Source organism: Agelaius phoeniceus, chromosome 3 (genome assembly GCF_051311805.1).
Source record: "Agelaius phoeniceus isolate bAgePho1 chromosome 3, bAgePho1.hap1, whole genome shotgun sequence".
In the NCBI taxonomy this organism is placed as follows: domain Eukaryota; kingdom Metazoa; phylum Chordata; class Aves; order Passeriformes; family Icteridae; genus Agelaius; species Agelaius phoeniceus.
The window spans coordinates 22,866,028-22,883,340 of record NC_135267.1 but is presented as its reverse complement, the minus strand read 5'-3'; the positions used below and the strand labels follow the sequence as shown (position 1 = coordinate 22,883,340).

General features: G+C 36.4%; 1 protein-coding gene across 2 annotated transcripts in view; it reads right to left on the bottom strand.

Annotated features, from left to right (window-relative positions):
• BCKDHB (branched chain keto acid dehydrogenase E1 subunit beta) overlaps positions 1–17,313 on the bottom strand; it is a 111,397-nt gene that overhangs the window by 66,945 nt on the left and 27,139 nt on the right. For both annotated transcript variants that reach the window (XM_077174862.1, XM_054629592.2), the window contains exons 7-8: positions 11,597–11,694; positions 9,384–9,494 (exon numbers count right to left, since the gene is read on the bottom strand). In XM_077174862.1, the coding sequence (XP_077030977.1) occupies positions 9,384–9,494; positions 11,597–11,694 (209 nt within the window). The remainder of the gene's footprint in view (positions 1–9,383; positions 9,495–11,596; positions 11,695–17,313) is intronic.

Sequence of the window (17,313 nt, the reverse complement as noted above, 5' to 3'; positions counted from 1 at the left end):
CTCTGCACAACAGGCAGCTTTTGAGTTCTGTAGGGTTAGATCTATATAACAATTGAACAGAAATCACAGATGAGAGGGAAAAGCTGCTAAAGTACACTGCTAAAATGTAGTATCACAGAAAAATATAATTAATTATTTTGGTTTATATTTTCCTTTTATGTTAAAGTTCTCAAGAACTTTGAAACATACAAAGTTTAGGATTCTCAAAACTGCACATCAAGTGAAACAATTTCTGCAGTAACAGCTTTACACATCAAAAGCATATTTTGCAAACAAAAACCTAAGAAAATGAAATTAGTCTAATTTGTTTCTGGAGAGAAAAAAAAATGCAGACATGGTGGTTTTTTTCCATGTTAAACCACTATATAACTATGCAATAATTAAATACATGCATCTCATTCTAGGACATTTTTTGTGACATTACAAAACAATTTTTTTGTTTTCTATATCCACATGCAAAAGTAAAATGTCCACCGAGCCCAAGCAAATTTTGTCTATTCTATCATATTATGAAGTGAAATATTATAGTAGAGGAAATGTATTTGAATATGTGTATAGAGGCTTTGCCCCAGAGGTCCCGGTTGCCCTCAATGGGCTGCAGCTGCGATGTCCTTAATTGGGCTGCAGCTGTAACTGATGAAGATGACTGGGATAAAAGGGGGCGGGTAAGCCAGTCAGGGAGAGCCTTGGAGGAGCCCTGACCTGAGAGAGAGCAGCATGCAGAAGAAGGAGTCTGTGAGGATCAACAGCCGTGAGAATACATCAGAGAGGTATGGACTTTGGAAATCTAATAACAACAATATGGGACTCTAGAAATAATAGAAAAACAACCAGTGGTGACCCCGACGTGATAGTTAGCAGAGCATAAGACAGCCGAGAGCTGTGGCGGCCAAGAGCTGCGACGGAACATAGCCTTTGGGTCAGAGAGCTGTGAAAGAGTATGGCCTTTGAGCAAGGAGCTATGTGGGTTATACATGGCCTGTGAGTCATGGGAAAATGTGGGTGTTGTGCATGACCTGTGAGTCATGGAGAAATGTATGTATTGTAATTGAACATCTGTATAACTGTTAACTTAAGTAAAAGCGAAGGGGGAAATATAGTAGAGGAAATGTATTTGAATATGTGTATAGAGGCTTTGCCCCAGAGGTCCTGGTTGCCCTCAATGGGCTGCAGCTGCGATGTCCTTAATTGGGCTGCAGCTGTAACCGATGAAGATGACTGGGATAAAAGGGGGTGGGTTAGCCAGTCAGGGAGAGCCTTGGAGGAGCCCTGACCTGAGAGAGAGCAGCATGCAGAAGAAGGAGTCTGTGAGGATCAACAGCCGTGAGAATACATCAGAGAGGTATGGACTTTGGAAATCTAATAACAACAATATGGGACTCTAGAAATAATAGAAGAACAACAAAATATCATAAATTTCAGGACAATGCAAATTACTTACATAGGAAAAGTAAGCAAATTGCAAGGTTTTCAGATTACTTCAACCTCCATATGATAAAAACAGTAGTAGAAGACTCATTAACATATAACCAGAATTTCAACATTTCAGTATGGTAAAGGTCTTAATGTATCTCAGAGCTTTCAAAAATTATATAACAAGAAGTTATAATACATATAACAAGACAGTAACTGTTCTATCATAAGGAGTCAATAAAGTAATCAGATATTCAGGATTTCATGCATTAGTTCAGCCCACCAGATTGCAGGGAGCAGAATTAAACAGCCCAAAAGAATTTCAAGAGATTTGGGGTCTTTTAGGAGTACTCCATAACAGCTTGAAAGAAAAAGTTATTCTCGAATAGACTGAGTTTATTTAGAAGAAACCCAATCACAAATTGACTGTGCTGAACACTGTTGTGTGGCAGACAAAAAATGAAAGCAATCTTTAAGTACAGACTCTTGAACACAAAACAAAGATGAGAGGGTTAGGAAATATTTGTCCAGTTCCACATTAGTAGTATCAGAGAAGGTAGCAGCATAATGAAAACCAAGTAATACCAAGTATAGCTCTAAGACCTTTGGAAAATATCTGAGTATATATATCTTAAAGAAAAATAAAGCCTTCCTATAAAAAAAATTCTAAGTATATTTACCTTTGAAAATCTCTGTAGTCAATGCTTTTATTATAAGCATTTCAGATGGCCTTCACTGTGAACATAAAAATACTTACAAGAGGCTAAATACAATGCACTGTGCTATTAATAAATGCATATTGTTAGGCAATAATTCAGTAAAAAGTAGGTTAAATCTTGGCATGATGAATTTCAACATTATCTTTAGAAGTACAAAATTATTGTAGAGATACTTAAAACTTCATTCTCATGGGGTAAAGGTTAATAAAGCATAAATATGAAGAATCTACAGCATGTGAATCCTAAAAAAAAAGTAGTCTAAAAGAGCAGGTAGTAGTCTAGTTGAGCTGGCTCAACTAAGTGATAATGGCAAGATAAATAGCTACAGACATTTAAAGAAAGGCAATACTGTAGAGAAGCAATAATTATGTCTGTGGAAGAATGATTCATCTATAATCACCATCACAGAACTTCATCCCAACTTCCATTAGAATTCAATCAGCACCACTTGCAAGGAAAAAATAAATGCACATACTGGAGCCATAAAATAGCTTCTAACCATAGACTCTGTACCACTACCCATTTATTTGCATAAGTGCCTTTAAATCTGAACGTTGTAATACATAATGTGAGCAAAAGGGAAAAGGTTTGATGAAGAACTGATGGACAGTATCATCAGCACTATATGTTAAGAGAAACTACTCACAAATGACTTTTCTCCACCTATGCTTTTTTCTAATCAGACTCTTTCTCACGTATCACTTGTCAATATATAGGCAAAAAGACTGAGAACTATTTTTATATTGGGAGGGAGAAAGGAGAAAACAGAATTATATATAGACAAACACCTTGGCACTCAGGTACTTCCCTTGAAAGTCAAGATGCATAGGAACAAAAAACAAGAATTTTTTGTTTCAAAGAAAACAAGAACTTTTTGCTTCAAAGTTTTCTTAAAACATAAACAAAGATATCAATAATTAGTTTCTAAAATGGTTCTGTATATAATCTCTTAACTTTAAAAATGTCTGCCTCCAAGTATGGCTCCAGCGTTCTGCTTCTGGAGGCCAAGCAACAGTCCACAGCACGCTCTAGTAACCTGAAACTACAAGACCAAAAGACACAAGTTTCTTATGGAAACCGTGACAAAATTAACTGTCATCATGCAAGCAGTACAACTTTAATCATATTTTATAGGTGCAAGATCCATTCAATAAGAAATCCAAGGAGCAACATGTAAAATGGCAAAAGATCAAGAACAGATAGCCAAGAAACATAAATCTGATCCCAGGATACCTGTGCTACAATTGTACAGTTCAATGCCTGGTGAGTGTAGTTAATGCATAAAAAACCCACATCAGGGTTGCTGATCTTGATTTTCCTTTTATTCACAGTCCAAATAGATGAAGTAAACTTAAAGGAATGGAACAAGCTGGTAGACCTATAGGTCTGCTAGGACATGCTGCCTATTAAGTATAGGACATGAAAGATGTACTACTGAAAATTATTCACTGATGACATCTGACAAAAATGCCACTTGTGCATTAAGGATAATGCTTCAATACATGCTGGAAACAAAAGCTCCCATCAAGAGCCTCGATGAAAAACAGGCACAGAGTTTGCTCCATCTGCATTACCCCCTGGTTCCCTCTGTGCAACTCTGTATTTCTTTTGCTCAGATTTGCTCTTTCCAATGAGTAGCAGATGTGTTTGGAGCCTGACAAGCATTTTTGCTGACCTCCATGAGGGGGTCTGCAGAATCCTTCCTGAAGAGGAGTAAAGTAACACGGAGTGCCCAGAACTACATACATGCCTTCACTTGATTGTAGCATAGGGTCCTAAAGAAGCAAATTCTGAATTACTATTCTCAACATTTCTTTGCACTAAGGTAGTAACCATTTAGAGACAGTTAAGATGACTAATTAGGTATCATTGTGTATGGCAAATACTTGCCTTCTAAATAATTCAAAAAGGTAAAAATGTGCATTTGCAAATTTTCACTTGCACAGTTAAAATGGCAGATTGCTACTGATCGGTTCAACATTTAAATTAACATTCTTGCCTCAGTTCAGGGTGAAAAAGCTACAGTAACTTGCACAATCCTTTAAGAGTACTTAATCCTGAGCTAGATTTCCTACTTCCAGTAACACATATTTTTCAGTATAAAAAACACTACACCTACAGAATTTTACCCTGAATGTGACCAATGAAGCACTGGGAAGTGTGCCATGGACTTTTTAATCAATACCACACCACCCAGCAGTTTATACACAGGAAAGTCCACACAGCCTAATCTATTCAAAGTGTCCAAGCAAATCTGTTAAGTATAGTGAAGGAAATAAAACTTCTGTTTGAAAATTTCATTTCTGAAAGGGAGAAAAAGTGCTTTTAAACAGTTTTGTGGCTTATAAATAACCAATTTTATAGACATTTCATATATCACTCATGTTTCAGTTTTCTGAGCAGTGTCCTTCATGGCAGCTTATTCTTTCAATAATAACACAGCAAATCAATCAAGTAGTGGAAAAGTGTTACCTGTCTGGATTAGGACCTGACATCTTTGCTGTGGCTGCACTAAATGCAGATGTCTGCATGCACATGCAACAGCTGAGGAGTCAGCAGAGCATTTAAGGCTTCTTTATCAGCAGGATATGTTGAGAAACACATTAATTTCATGCATTCATTTTTACAGGTGAAGGTATAATGGGAAAAAATCACTCCTGATCCACATGAATAAAATACACAGATACAGGATGATGTCAGAATAAGCACAGGGAAAGCATTCTCTCCTTCAAAAAAATAAAAAAAAATCAACTCTATGGACAGCTAGCTCACCTCTTTTTGAGTTATAACTGCTTACCACTTATACTCTAATCCTAGTGAATAAAACAAGAGCTATAGTCAGAAATCAGTCAAGATTGTCAAAGTAAACAAAAGATCTAACAAATTTCTCACTGACCACAATAACATTGTGCTTTGAAAACTCATACATAGACAAGATGCTCACAGCCTTTGCTGTTACACTTCCTAAGGAAGCAGCTAAGGCAGCACATAGTCTTTGAACAAGCTTGTGTCAATTTTTTGACACATAACAAAACTTTTTAAGCTGGTTTATACAGCTACATATTGGGAGTTGATGCTGAGTTTACTTTCAATCCTGCAGGGAAAAAGCACATGTTTGCTTTTGCTCCATTTTTCATTCAGAAGCAATATCCTGGGAAACCTGTGCATGTACAATCTGTACAATCTACCCCATTTTTCTTGCAAAAGACTTTAGAAAGATTACAGATCAGCGTGCATTTTAATGTACAGAAATGTATGCTAAACACATAGATTCTTTACTTTTATCCTAGTAAAAATGTCGGATATTTTTTAAACAGCCCAACTACTTATGTCCTTTATGTCAGCAGCAGGTGTCATTTCTCAGGTGCAAAATTAGGGTTCAATTTGTCTCACCTAACTTTAGGAAAATTACAGTTTCCCTTTTTTTTAAAAAGGCCAAACTTTTAAACCATGACATTTCCAGAGGCCAATTTAATCTCATGAAAAAAACAGACTGCTGATGCAGTTGTGGAAGTATCCTTTCTCTAGAATAGCCTTATGAGCTCCTGTAACTTCATTTCTCTTTCATTTCTCCTTCTTAGACATCTGAAGATCAACAAAAGAAAAATCTAGCCCCTGTTTGCATGTTGACCTGTTCCAAGAATTGCACCAAAAAAAGTTTCAATAACTGCTGGGATCCATTAGAAGTCCATGGTAGTCTGCTCCAGGCAGGTGCAAGCTCATCTCCTCATGCAGATGACAAATGCTAACCTATTTCAAAACTGAGAAGAATCTCAAAATCTTAAAAATGCAAAGAAAATATCAGTAAAATAAGGCAGCAATTTTTATTTATGTTCACTGTATTTATTCTTTATGTTTATTTATGTTTCTCTCAGAGATATTTATTCACAAACGCGCTCATAGGAGCAATGCAAAGTCAAACAGATGCTTAACTTGGCTAGAAGAGGCCTCTGCTGGCAGTTGTGAAGTACAACGTCTCATAGTTCTAGGAAATATGCATTTTGAGGACATAATTTTCTGTATTGAAAAAGCTACAAAAAGCAGACCAAACAGTTAGATGTGCAGTGAAAATCTATATATTAGTGCTCATCTCCAAAGCACTAACAGTTTCAGCCCATCCCTCTTCATGGCTACACCACAGCTGTCAAATTAAAGTTGCATGTATTTCCAGCTAAGACTAAAATGACAGCCTTTACTGATCATAAAGGACACCACTCCCAGCAGTGAAACTGAGGGATGTATTTTTACAGCAAAACCCAAAGTCCTGGTCTCCAACACCACACAGAACTCCCATCAACCATGGACCATGCATTCCAGCACCACCAGAAGAGCAATAAGGTTACAGCATATTATGTGCACCACCATCTGCATCCAACAGGACAGACAACAGACACATTTCAAACACACATGTGAGACAAGGAAAAACAAACTGGCTTGATGTTTATGAGTGCTGACACAAGTAATAGTCAGCAACAAACAGTCAGACCTGTAACAGCTGATAATTTGCTTATTGGTTGGACTGGAGTAAAAGTAATTCCATGATCATTTAAGAGCTCACAGAGAGAACATAAGCAGACCAATGGACAGCTGAGGACTTTCTCTGGAATGGCCAACTTTTCTATTCATCTTTTGGACCTTGACCCTGGCATCTCAGGATGGGAATAACAAGTCACGTTACCCAAACTGATGCTGTAAGCCACTGTCGACTACAACAGCTGCCACAAGCAATTCCTCTTGGGATGAGACTAGAGCAAGCAGCTAGAACTGTGGTTCCATTCATCTGTTTACACAAGTAATTACCTTAAAAACTGTCCAGGATGCAAATTAAATTAAAAAGTTTCAGTGTTACATAATGCAACCAACTAATGCACAAATGCAAACCACAAATTATTTTCAGCTGAGCAAAACAGACAAGATCTAAAGAAGAAGAGAATATTTCTCCCATCAGACCAGCTAGCATACAGCCAAACTAACATAACAGCAATGCTAACTAAAAACATTTACTGTTTGGTATTTATTATAATAAACAGCTGAACTGCCTAGCCAACAGGCACTATACTTTTTTTTAAATGATTCTCTTAATTCTTAATAGTAAACATATTAACAGATTTAAAACAACAGGTCCATCTATTCCATCTTTTAGAGATATGGGAAAGCTCTCCTGCAAGGAAACACTAAGAATTGGGATTGTTCAGCCTGGAAAAGAGAAGGTTTTGGGGTGACCTAATTGCAGCCTTCCTGTATCTGAAGGGAGCCTACAATAAAGATGGAGAGAGACTTTCTACAAGAGCATGTAGTGACAGAACAAGGGAGAAGAACTTCAAACTGAGACAAGTGTTAGATTAGATATTAGGAAAAAAAAAACACCTTCATTGCAAGGGCAGTGAGGCAGTGAACAAGCTGCCCAGAGAAGCTGTGGATGCCCCAGCCCTGAAAGTTCAAGGCCAGCCTGGATGGGACTCTGAGCAACCTGATCTAATAAAAGATGTCCCTGTCTATGTCAGAGGACTTGAAACTACATGATCTTTAAAGTCCTTTTGGACCCAAACCATTCTACGGTACTTTTATTTATGCTACAGTTACCTTAAAAGATGTTCAGGACAGAACATGAGCCAAAAATCTTCATGGAGTATCCAAATTTAAAGATCATATTTGTAAAATATTGAACAACTAAAACTCTGCACTTCCTCTGCACAGCTACATTTTTTCCTGATGGTGTTTCAGTGCAAGTCCAACCCAACAAAACAGATTTAATTGCTCTTTCAAAGAGATACTGTTTTCAAAGAATGACAGCTCAAATCTTCAAAGAAGGAAAAAAGAATTATCAAAAAAAAAAAATCATTTTACTTGTCCAGAAGAGATTGTAAAGGATTTATTATGGCCAAAATTTCACTTTATATTGATGACACATAACTCAACACATTTCATTTTTTACAGTTAGAAAGTATATCCAAGTAACAAGAAATACACTTCAAACAAAAAAATGAAAACACTTCAATGAAGAAGATCAAATTTTATGAGGCAACTCATAGCTACACATATAAGTACACAATTTGTAATACTTCCACAACCAGACAGCAGAACGCTGCCAATAGCAAATGCACAACATGGATCTTTCCTCCCATAATCTATTCCATCCCATCCCACTGGCAGCCCCTCAGATAAATAAAACTGAGGAGAAATACAAGCTTTGCCATAGAGTAGCAGACCAATGGCCCATCTTTCCCTTATCATACTTAATGTGTTTATATGTTACCTGACCAGAAGCAAGGCCCTTACTGAGCAAACACAGGATGACAGAGCACTTGTCTACACAATTAAGATATTCCAAGGATATAGAGTCAGATATGTGCCTGATCTGCCCTATTTAAACATCTGTACAATCTGAGTTAGCTGTACATGACACCATATTGCCTTAAATTAGAAACTGCAGGCAGAGAAAGTATTTGATGGAATCACCTTTTTCCAAGCCCATGGCTGCTCTCATCCCTGTGGTTAACTCAGTACACTATAGTTACTAGGCCTGAGTTAAGAAAGCTGCAGACATCTCTCAATCTTCTGAATAATTTGTTCAGGAGCATAAAATGAGCAAGTCAACCCAGCTTGAATTAGGACCCAAGGAGTTGTTAGCCATGGTCCTGCAGGGCTGTGGATTTGCCAGACTAAGGAAACTCTCAGCTCTAGCAGAAGCAGTAAGTGTTCTGTTAGTGACATCAAAGACTTCCACAAAGAAGAAAAGGACTTTCCAGTACCCAGGAATTTCAAACTAGGTAGTCTGAGAAGAATTAATGCTGCTTTTTCTCCCCAACTCAAGAATTCATATACCTTAAATCAAAACATTTATTTCTAAAAATACAGATAAACAACACTAAGGCACATTACTGCAGACCAATAACTAGATGAAGATCTTAATGTAAAATAGCAAGAAAAAGAAAATATAAAGATTTTCCCAACTCAGCAGGGATGTCAGAAAGACAAAGACTAAGAAATTGTGGAAAAGCAATTTTCAGGTGGAAGTCTGATTAAATCATACCCTCTGCTTGAAAGTAAAGAACATGTACTCTGACATTATTTTGAGCCCTGAAACATAATTCTCTTTCAATGCTAAAGTAAATGTCTGGTCCATGTAATGTGCATGTACTCTGCATTTATGATACAGAACAAAAATACAGAATATATACAAAGAAAAAAACATAGGTCTTTTTAAAACAACCTAGGTTGTTTTTAAATGAATATGTATCATTTCCTTACCTTGCAAACAGTCTCTGTATCCCATGGTAAGATGGTTCTCAGATCAATAACTTCACAGGACACACCAAGCTTTTCTTGAGCCATTGCTGCCACCTCTTTAATCACATGTACCTGAAAAAACAATGTATCATCACCAAATAATCTGAATTATGCAAATTGCTCTAAATTATACATCTGGAATACAAGCAGTAATTTAACACATCACCTGCACGTTGAGCGGGGATGTTTCTATTCAATAATAACCATTTAGTATTTAGTGCATTCTTCTTATTTAGTACCAAATTATTCCCAGTATTTTAGCACCACTCCAAAAACTCAATTCACTGAAGAACCACTGAGAACAAAATTTGCTTTCTAGAGAAGTGTCTTTCAGTGAAAAGTACCAGTCCTCACTATTTTTTTTTAATTAGTTTAAATGAGTTTTGGAAGATTTTTGTTAGGATTGTAACTAAGCTAATACCCAAATACATCAGAGTAATGTATTTTAATGTAGCAGTCCCATGCAATCCTGCAAGAAGCATTAAATACATTCAGAAATGCTACACTCCACTACATCTGATCTTAGCCAAAAAGCCAAGAAACAGTTCTAGTAGCCCCAGTAACTGCTCTAACTTACTGAAACATAGCCAAGTGATCATCTCCAAAGCATTATCTTATGAAGTGCTAGGAGAAAATGTGATTACTACAACCTGTAAATATCCAGTCCTGATCCCCACAGTCAAAGCATATAGCAGTAGCACAACATTAGAAGCACTTATTGCTCTTCCAACACATAGTTTAACACCAACAATACAAATGCTGCATTACCTGATTACTACAATTAACATTCTACTAAAACAAAAAAGTATTCTTCTCTAGCAGGAGGCTATCACTGAACTGGAATACAGATTATTGCCTATCCACCAGTCAAGGAACCTATTTAGTAGTAGTGAATCACAGTAGATATAAATCATCCACATCTACACCCATCCTTTACATAAGGTGTATTATGCTAACAGAAAAGAAAGTAATACTCTACACATTCAAAACTGTATCTTGACATTAGGTTATAATACACTTTTCAGCAAAATGAATCTCAAGCATTGGTTTCCCTAAAACAAATATTTGCAAGCACATGCTCCAACATGGAAAATGAGAACTGTTACAACTCAGATTATCCTCCACAAATATCTCAGCAAGAAGCATTTGCTCATGAGATATGTGGGTAGAAAAATTTCAATATGATGTTGCCAATAAACTCTGGCGCTCTCTTTATTGTTAGAATATTTCACAATACAGATTTGCATTGTGGCAAATGACCTCCATCAAGCAACTCCTAGGCTTAGCTAAGAGGTTGAAGCCAAGGACCATCCCCACTAATCAATTTGGATGAAGTCATCTTCATCTTGAAGGCAACAGAAATTTAGCAACCTGGACATGGTCAGGCAGTGTCAGCTGCCTGAAGGTCAGAGGGCATTAATAAATCCTACACAGACCCCAACAACAACAAAAAGCACAAACCCAGAGATCAGGTCAAAACCCTTTTGTTACAAAAGTTGTAAAATCCTCTCCTCTGAAAGCTTCTCAGATACAACTAGGCCAAGAAGACAGTAACTTCTGATTAGTCCACACTAGACTCAAATTTCTTTTCTGTAATTCTGGATGAATTGAAGGTGTATTTTCTTAACAGCTTTTTCAGTATTTGCAGATTTTCATCAGGGGGGCAGGGGAGGGTTGCCAATGATGTTCCTGAACAGCTTTGAAATGTAACTGTTAGAATCAAACCTATACCAATCCCTACTTATATTAAATGCCCCATGGATTTTTAACTTTCAACAAAGAGACCCAAGGTTCTTTAAATCATGCAGTGAAGATCTATACTTTTCTTTCAGCATACCATTTTGAACTTTTCTTTCCCACTACCTTCCTCAGAGTTACATCTCACTGCCCCATTCTTAAATCTATAATTTTCATAATCATAAAAAAATCATTAGCCTGATGCACAGGTACCTGTTCTACACTTCCAGAGTCATCTTCAACCAAAAATGGGTAAAAACTTACACAACAAAAACAGGTTTCATAGAAATTTAAACACTGGCAAACATTCACCCCAGCATATAGTGATGGAAGACACACACATTTTAATGTCTGGCACTTGAGTTTGAATGCAAACACCACCTACCCCCAGCCCAGGCTTTGCTGGGTGACAAATAGCTTGTAAGAGAGTTACTGACCTGAGTGCCCCAAGCAACCATTGTCACATCACTGCCCGTCTGCAGCACCTCAGCTTGAGACAGTGGAATGTTGTAGGGCTCTACAGGAACTTGTTCCACTGAAAAAAGAGAAATGGGGGAGAATAAGTATTAGATTCCTTTATTAGTCAATATTATCCCATAAAAACATACAGTAAAATGTTTCTTCACCGTTAGAGCCATCTAAAATAATAGACTAAAATTTCACTGAGTATGTTACTGGTGCCCAGTGACAGGATTAGGAGCAATGACCATAAACAAAACCAGAAAAAGCTTCACCTCAATATGAGGAAAAAACTTAATGTTGAGGGTGGCAGAGCACTGAAAAGGCTGCCCAGGGAGGTTGTGGGGTCTCCCTCTCTGGAGAAATTCAAAACCCACCTGGATGTGTTCCTGTGTCACCTGCTCTAGGTGACCCTGCCTTGACTGAGGCGTTGAACTGGATGATCTCCAGAGGTCCCTTCCATCCCTAACAACTGTGCAATTTTATTAGCATTAGACCAAAATAACTGAGTATTAGCATTCATTTCAAAGGTTTAGCTGCACTTCAAATTCTTTTTAATTAGACTCTTACAAATATGTTCAGTGTAGAGTTAAATTTCTGTTCTATACCACAACAAGATTATGCATATATACACATGCAAAAGATAGTAATAAGTTCTGACGTACATCCAGTCAAAATGTCAGCATCAGATTTGGAAATGGACACTGCTACACTTGATTAAAAAACTCAAGTAACCACTAATTGATCAGAATTCTTGATTATTCTAGTAATCATCAGAAGAGCCTTGAAAGTATACTTTAATACTCAGACAAGAAGGACCATCTGTCCCAGCATCCTCCTGATGCTCCAAATATGGTGCTCTGCAGTTTTATGTTTAAATTGAGGTAAAAGGTTTTCAGAACCTACATAGGGAATGTCAGCAAGAACTTCTGATTATAGCAGTTTTAAATAAATCTAAATATTTTTCCTTTAAAAAATGTTACCTAGTCACCAAAAATACACAACAATTCAAGAGATAAGGCAAGAATTAGGCATCTTGTCTTCTCCTAAGACATTTAACATAGCTCCATTCAAGACTCATTTACAAGTATTGAGCTGGAAAAATGTTAGGCTAGGTCAGTTGTGCTAGTTTTGAATCAGTGCTCCAATGCACTATACATTGACTGGTTTAATGACTAAAACTATGATTAAAGACATCCATATATAATATTTTAGAAGAAATACTGCTTTTGATCTAAAGATGAACTTGTCTATGCATCAGCAAGCCAAATAATACTTCTTGAAACATATTCTCATGAAAAGTAGAAAAAAATAAATCTTCTAAATACACAGAAACAATATATAAAGAAAACACTCTTCCTTTTTTTGTTAACATATTTTATAGCTCATAAAATACTTATTGAGTTCCTGCTGAACAAAATTGCTTCTTGAAGTAACAATGAACAATCTCCATGAGTGATAGCAGTAGTGAAGTGGTTGGGATTTTTCCTTCCCTGTTATGGTAAAGACAACACAAGTAGAATGACCTAGGTTTCTTCCTGGCTTACAAGTTCCAAATGTAACTTCAAAAAAATAAAGTAGCAAATAATTTTCAATCCTGGCAGACAATTTTCTTTTTTCTTGTTGATAATGCAGACAATTTTCTTTTTTCTTGTTGATAATGATCTATAAACACCACGTATATTACAGAACCAGAGAATGGCTGAGGTAGGAAGTGACCTCTGGAGATCACCTAGTACAAGCATCCTGCTCTGTAATAATTTTTTGAATGACAAGTGGCTAGAAAAATATAGGGCTGGGAAAGAAAGGGAAAGAAATGCACATCCAGCAGTTGCTCACTGCACATTAGTGGCAGACCAGGTTTCTATGAATTTTGCACATTGTACAACCCTCAGGCAACAGAAAGAGATCCTGAAAGATAATGAAACTCACAACTACACTAATTGTCATTGCATGACTGTCTTTGTCATGGAATGGTCACCTACATGAAACCTGGAGAACAAGAAACTTAAAAAGATACCACAGGACCTTCAAGTGGAAACCCAGGATACTGACAAGAATTAGAAGGTTCTGAAGAGAGGATGAGCCAGAGGAAGAACTAGAAGGTGTACAAGCTACAGGAATAAAAGCTTTTTCTCTGTGCAATGGTTTTATCCACGTAAGGAAAGGAAATATACAGTTACACAAATTAACTAATTTCTTACTATAGCTGAACCATTCTGCACTAAAATGTTCATTAAATGAGCTCATCTATCATACCTGACAATTTTAAATGGAAAATTCAGCTTGTCAAAAATTTACAGGAAAGTCCCATTTGGAAGGACTTTTCTTGATTGCTTTGCAAAAACTCCTTTCCCAGCTAATACTGATGAAAAATAGAACATGGAATTATTCTATTAATGTTCTTTCATAATAATTATCTAATCCAGGATAACAATGTTTACGTACAAAGCAGCCTGTTCATCTATTACTGAAGAAATCAAATATTTTAAATCAAATGTTTCAAACACAGATTTCAAATACAGCAATTAACAAAAAGTTGTAATTATCAGTGAAAAAGGGCCATGACAATTTTAAGAGGTTACAACATCTGTTGCATTTTCTAAAGGAGCAGTCAGAACAGCAGAAAGAAAATACATGTTTTCTCATCTTACCTGCCTTGTCTCTATAACAACCACTGATGCAAGTTGTATTTATTTCTACACCACCAATGTCATATATAGTACAATTAAATGAAACTGAAAAGGTCAGAAAACATCAGAGTAGGTTCTCCACAAGATGTCTAAACCTGATAATGTCAATGTGACTCATCTTCTCCTTTGATTCATAACCATTATGTTCTCTTGACACTGCACAGGCTGTTAACACTTTTTATAAAACAAAGCCTCCTTTTCCTTTTTAATTCAGATATTTTCTTAGTATCTGATATTTAGGGGGACATCACTACAGCACTTTCAATAACACTATGATCTCATAAGTTAAATAGCAACAGAATTCTCTCTTCACACATGTCCTTGCATATTTAACTAGATTTTCACTCAGAAAGGTTTACATTTCTTTGCTCCTTCCTAATATAATTGAAGGAAAATTAACATACACAATACTTCTGATAAACACTTGTATGGTTATGTGAAAGAAGAAAGCATCTGCTACTTGAAGGGTGTCTAGACAAGGATCTTTACAACATAAAAGGGGATAATAGGAAGAGAGAAAAGCCATGAGGAAGGACACACAGGGAGACAGACCTTACCACAAAGGTTGAGAGTTGCAGTTACAAGAACCAAACCTGCTCAGTCCCACTTATTCATAAGGGGATGGGGAATATGGGAGTGTTTCTTTCAGTAAAGCTATCTGATGGGATGATAAAGTAAAAGGAGAAAAAATTTGCAGACATACATGAAGACAAATATGACTAAGACAAGAAACAAACCTTGTCAGGAACACTCAGAGAAGGGTTAAAATTTTTGGTGGCTGGAATGGAGTGGAAATGGGATTTTTGTCATTATTTTAGTTTAACTTTTTGCTTGCTTGTTTTAAACAAAGCATTATTAGCTTCAGGCTTCCTGAATAAGGACAGATACCCTGTCTTTTAAAGACTATCCCACCTAGAGTTTCTTTTCAACTGTAATTTCAAATATATCAACAACTCTGAACAAAATATCACAGACAAATATTTAGAGGCCTCATAGGAAGAAAGAAAAGTCCATTAGAGGAAAATGATGAGGCTCAAAAGCCTACATTAGTTTTACAGATAGAAAATCTTCTTTCTCATTAACATCCTTATCACCTTAATTTTTCAACGAAGTCCCTACACACCCACTGTAACATCAGTCACAAAGCTCTCTGAACAAACATGTCTATTCACATGAAGCTAAAAAAAAAAGCTATGGTAGGGGCAATATAATTTCATTATTCAATGACTGAGCCATCATCATGGAAATAAAGAAACTTATTTTCATCTGGAACAACGAGATCCCAAATCTTAGGTGAAGTATTATACCATGCTAAAAAGGAAAAAAAAAAAAAAGATAAATTAAGTAATAGAGGACAACTGATACCATTTTGTGTTCTTGTTTTGGAAAGCCTGCATGTTCCCAGCCTTCAGTAAACCCTGTACTGTTCTGAGACACTAATGAAAAGCACAATAAATACAGACATAGTTCAAGCTTACTCTCTAAGTCAGAAAATTGTACAGATTCAGAAACTTTCTCCTGCTAGAATCAACACATTCACATGGCGTGTTGTAAAAATTTTCTTTAGGAAACACAAGAAAGTCACATTTTTAAAACCCTTCTTTCCACCATTTATCTTATTCTTGTTTACCAGGTTTGTGTCTCATTGCTGCTGCATCTTGATCTTATCAATCATGATGGCCCCAGTGCATTTCTGAATTCCCCAGGCCACCTGGTTTCTATGGTGGAATTACCAGAAACCCTGACTGTGGCCAGGAGAATGAACTCTAAGAGAGATCAATTTTATAGGAGAAACTCCCAGACAGCAGTCATCTTCCAGTCCAAGCTGACCCAACCCACAAAGGATAGTAAAGATGGAAAACTAATGATAACACAAAGGTTCACAGTGAAAATAAACGGAACATGAAAACCATTCCAAATAGTAAAATATTCCAGATTTACATTGTAGAAATAATAAAATATCCATGCAGATGAAAGAAATTACTTGTTACAATCATCCCTGTCATATGTACATATACAACATTTGTTGATGCAAATGTACTATATGTACATTTACACATATTGTACATATATTTGCACATTTGTACATATAAATTTCAACTTACACCACTAAACTGATGTTCCTAGAAATTTTAAGACAAAAAATATTGGTAAAGTCTCTGAAAATTAGCCATCAGAATGCAGGAGGAAATCACTGTCTTTCAGAAATTACCAACAACAGCACTGCTGTGGCTGGTTACTGACCAGCACATACACCACATTAAACACTATTTCAGCACATCTTTACTCATGATTTCCATCACAAGCCTGATTTATATTCAATAAATGATCCAGTAGTTGCTTTACAAGTCATTTCCTCAAACACAAAAAACCTCCCTATTTCTCGAAAGCTGTGTGATGTTGATGCTCAGCCTTTCATGCCAATATAAAAGCAAGTATTTTATTAACTCTACAGTCTGTACTTGTGACTTGTAAATATGGGGGGAAGGGGGAGAAATAAAGGCCTGTTTTAAAAACACTTCATTTTTTTTCTTTGTTTAACAGGACTCAGACTCAGGCTCATTTTTCAAACTACTTTCTCTAAATGAATGGACAGAGGCCCTCCAGTTGAATTTTAGTAAGCCCTCAAAACACACTGAACTTAAAGAATGCAAAACCCTATGAATATATCACACCCACCACTAAAAACAGGAGAAACTTAAAATAGCTAAAAATAGCTGCACTTTGAAATTTACATTGCTATTGGGATTTCTGGGCTTTTTTTAAAATTTAAAAGCAAATAAGCAGTTTTACCAGTAAATATCCTATTTGATCCTGAGTTATATTACTATTTCTTTGTAGTTTTGATGTCTGTTTTCTAAATTTTTCCCTTATTACTGTCTCTCTAGGAAGAGGATAAATTTACTTACAAAATGGATGCACTGATGGAAAAGTGCTGTTAAAAGGTCCAAAGCAAAACAGAAACATTTTGTCTCTCACTCAAATACAGTCCACACAGAGTC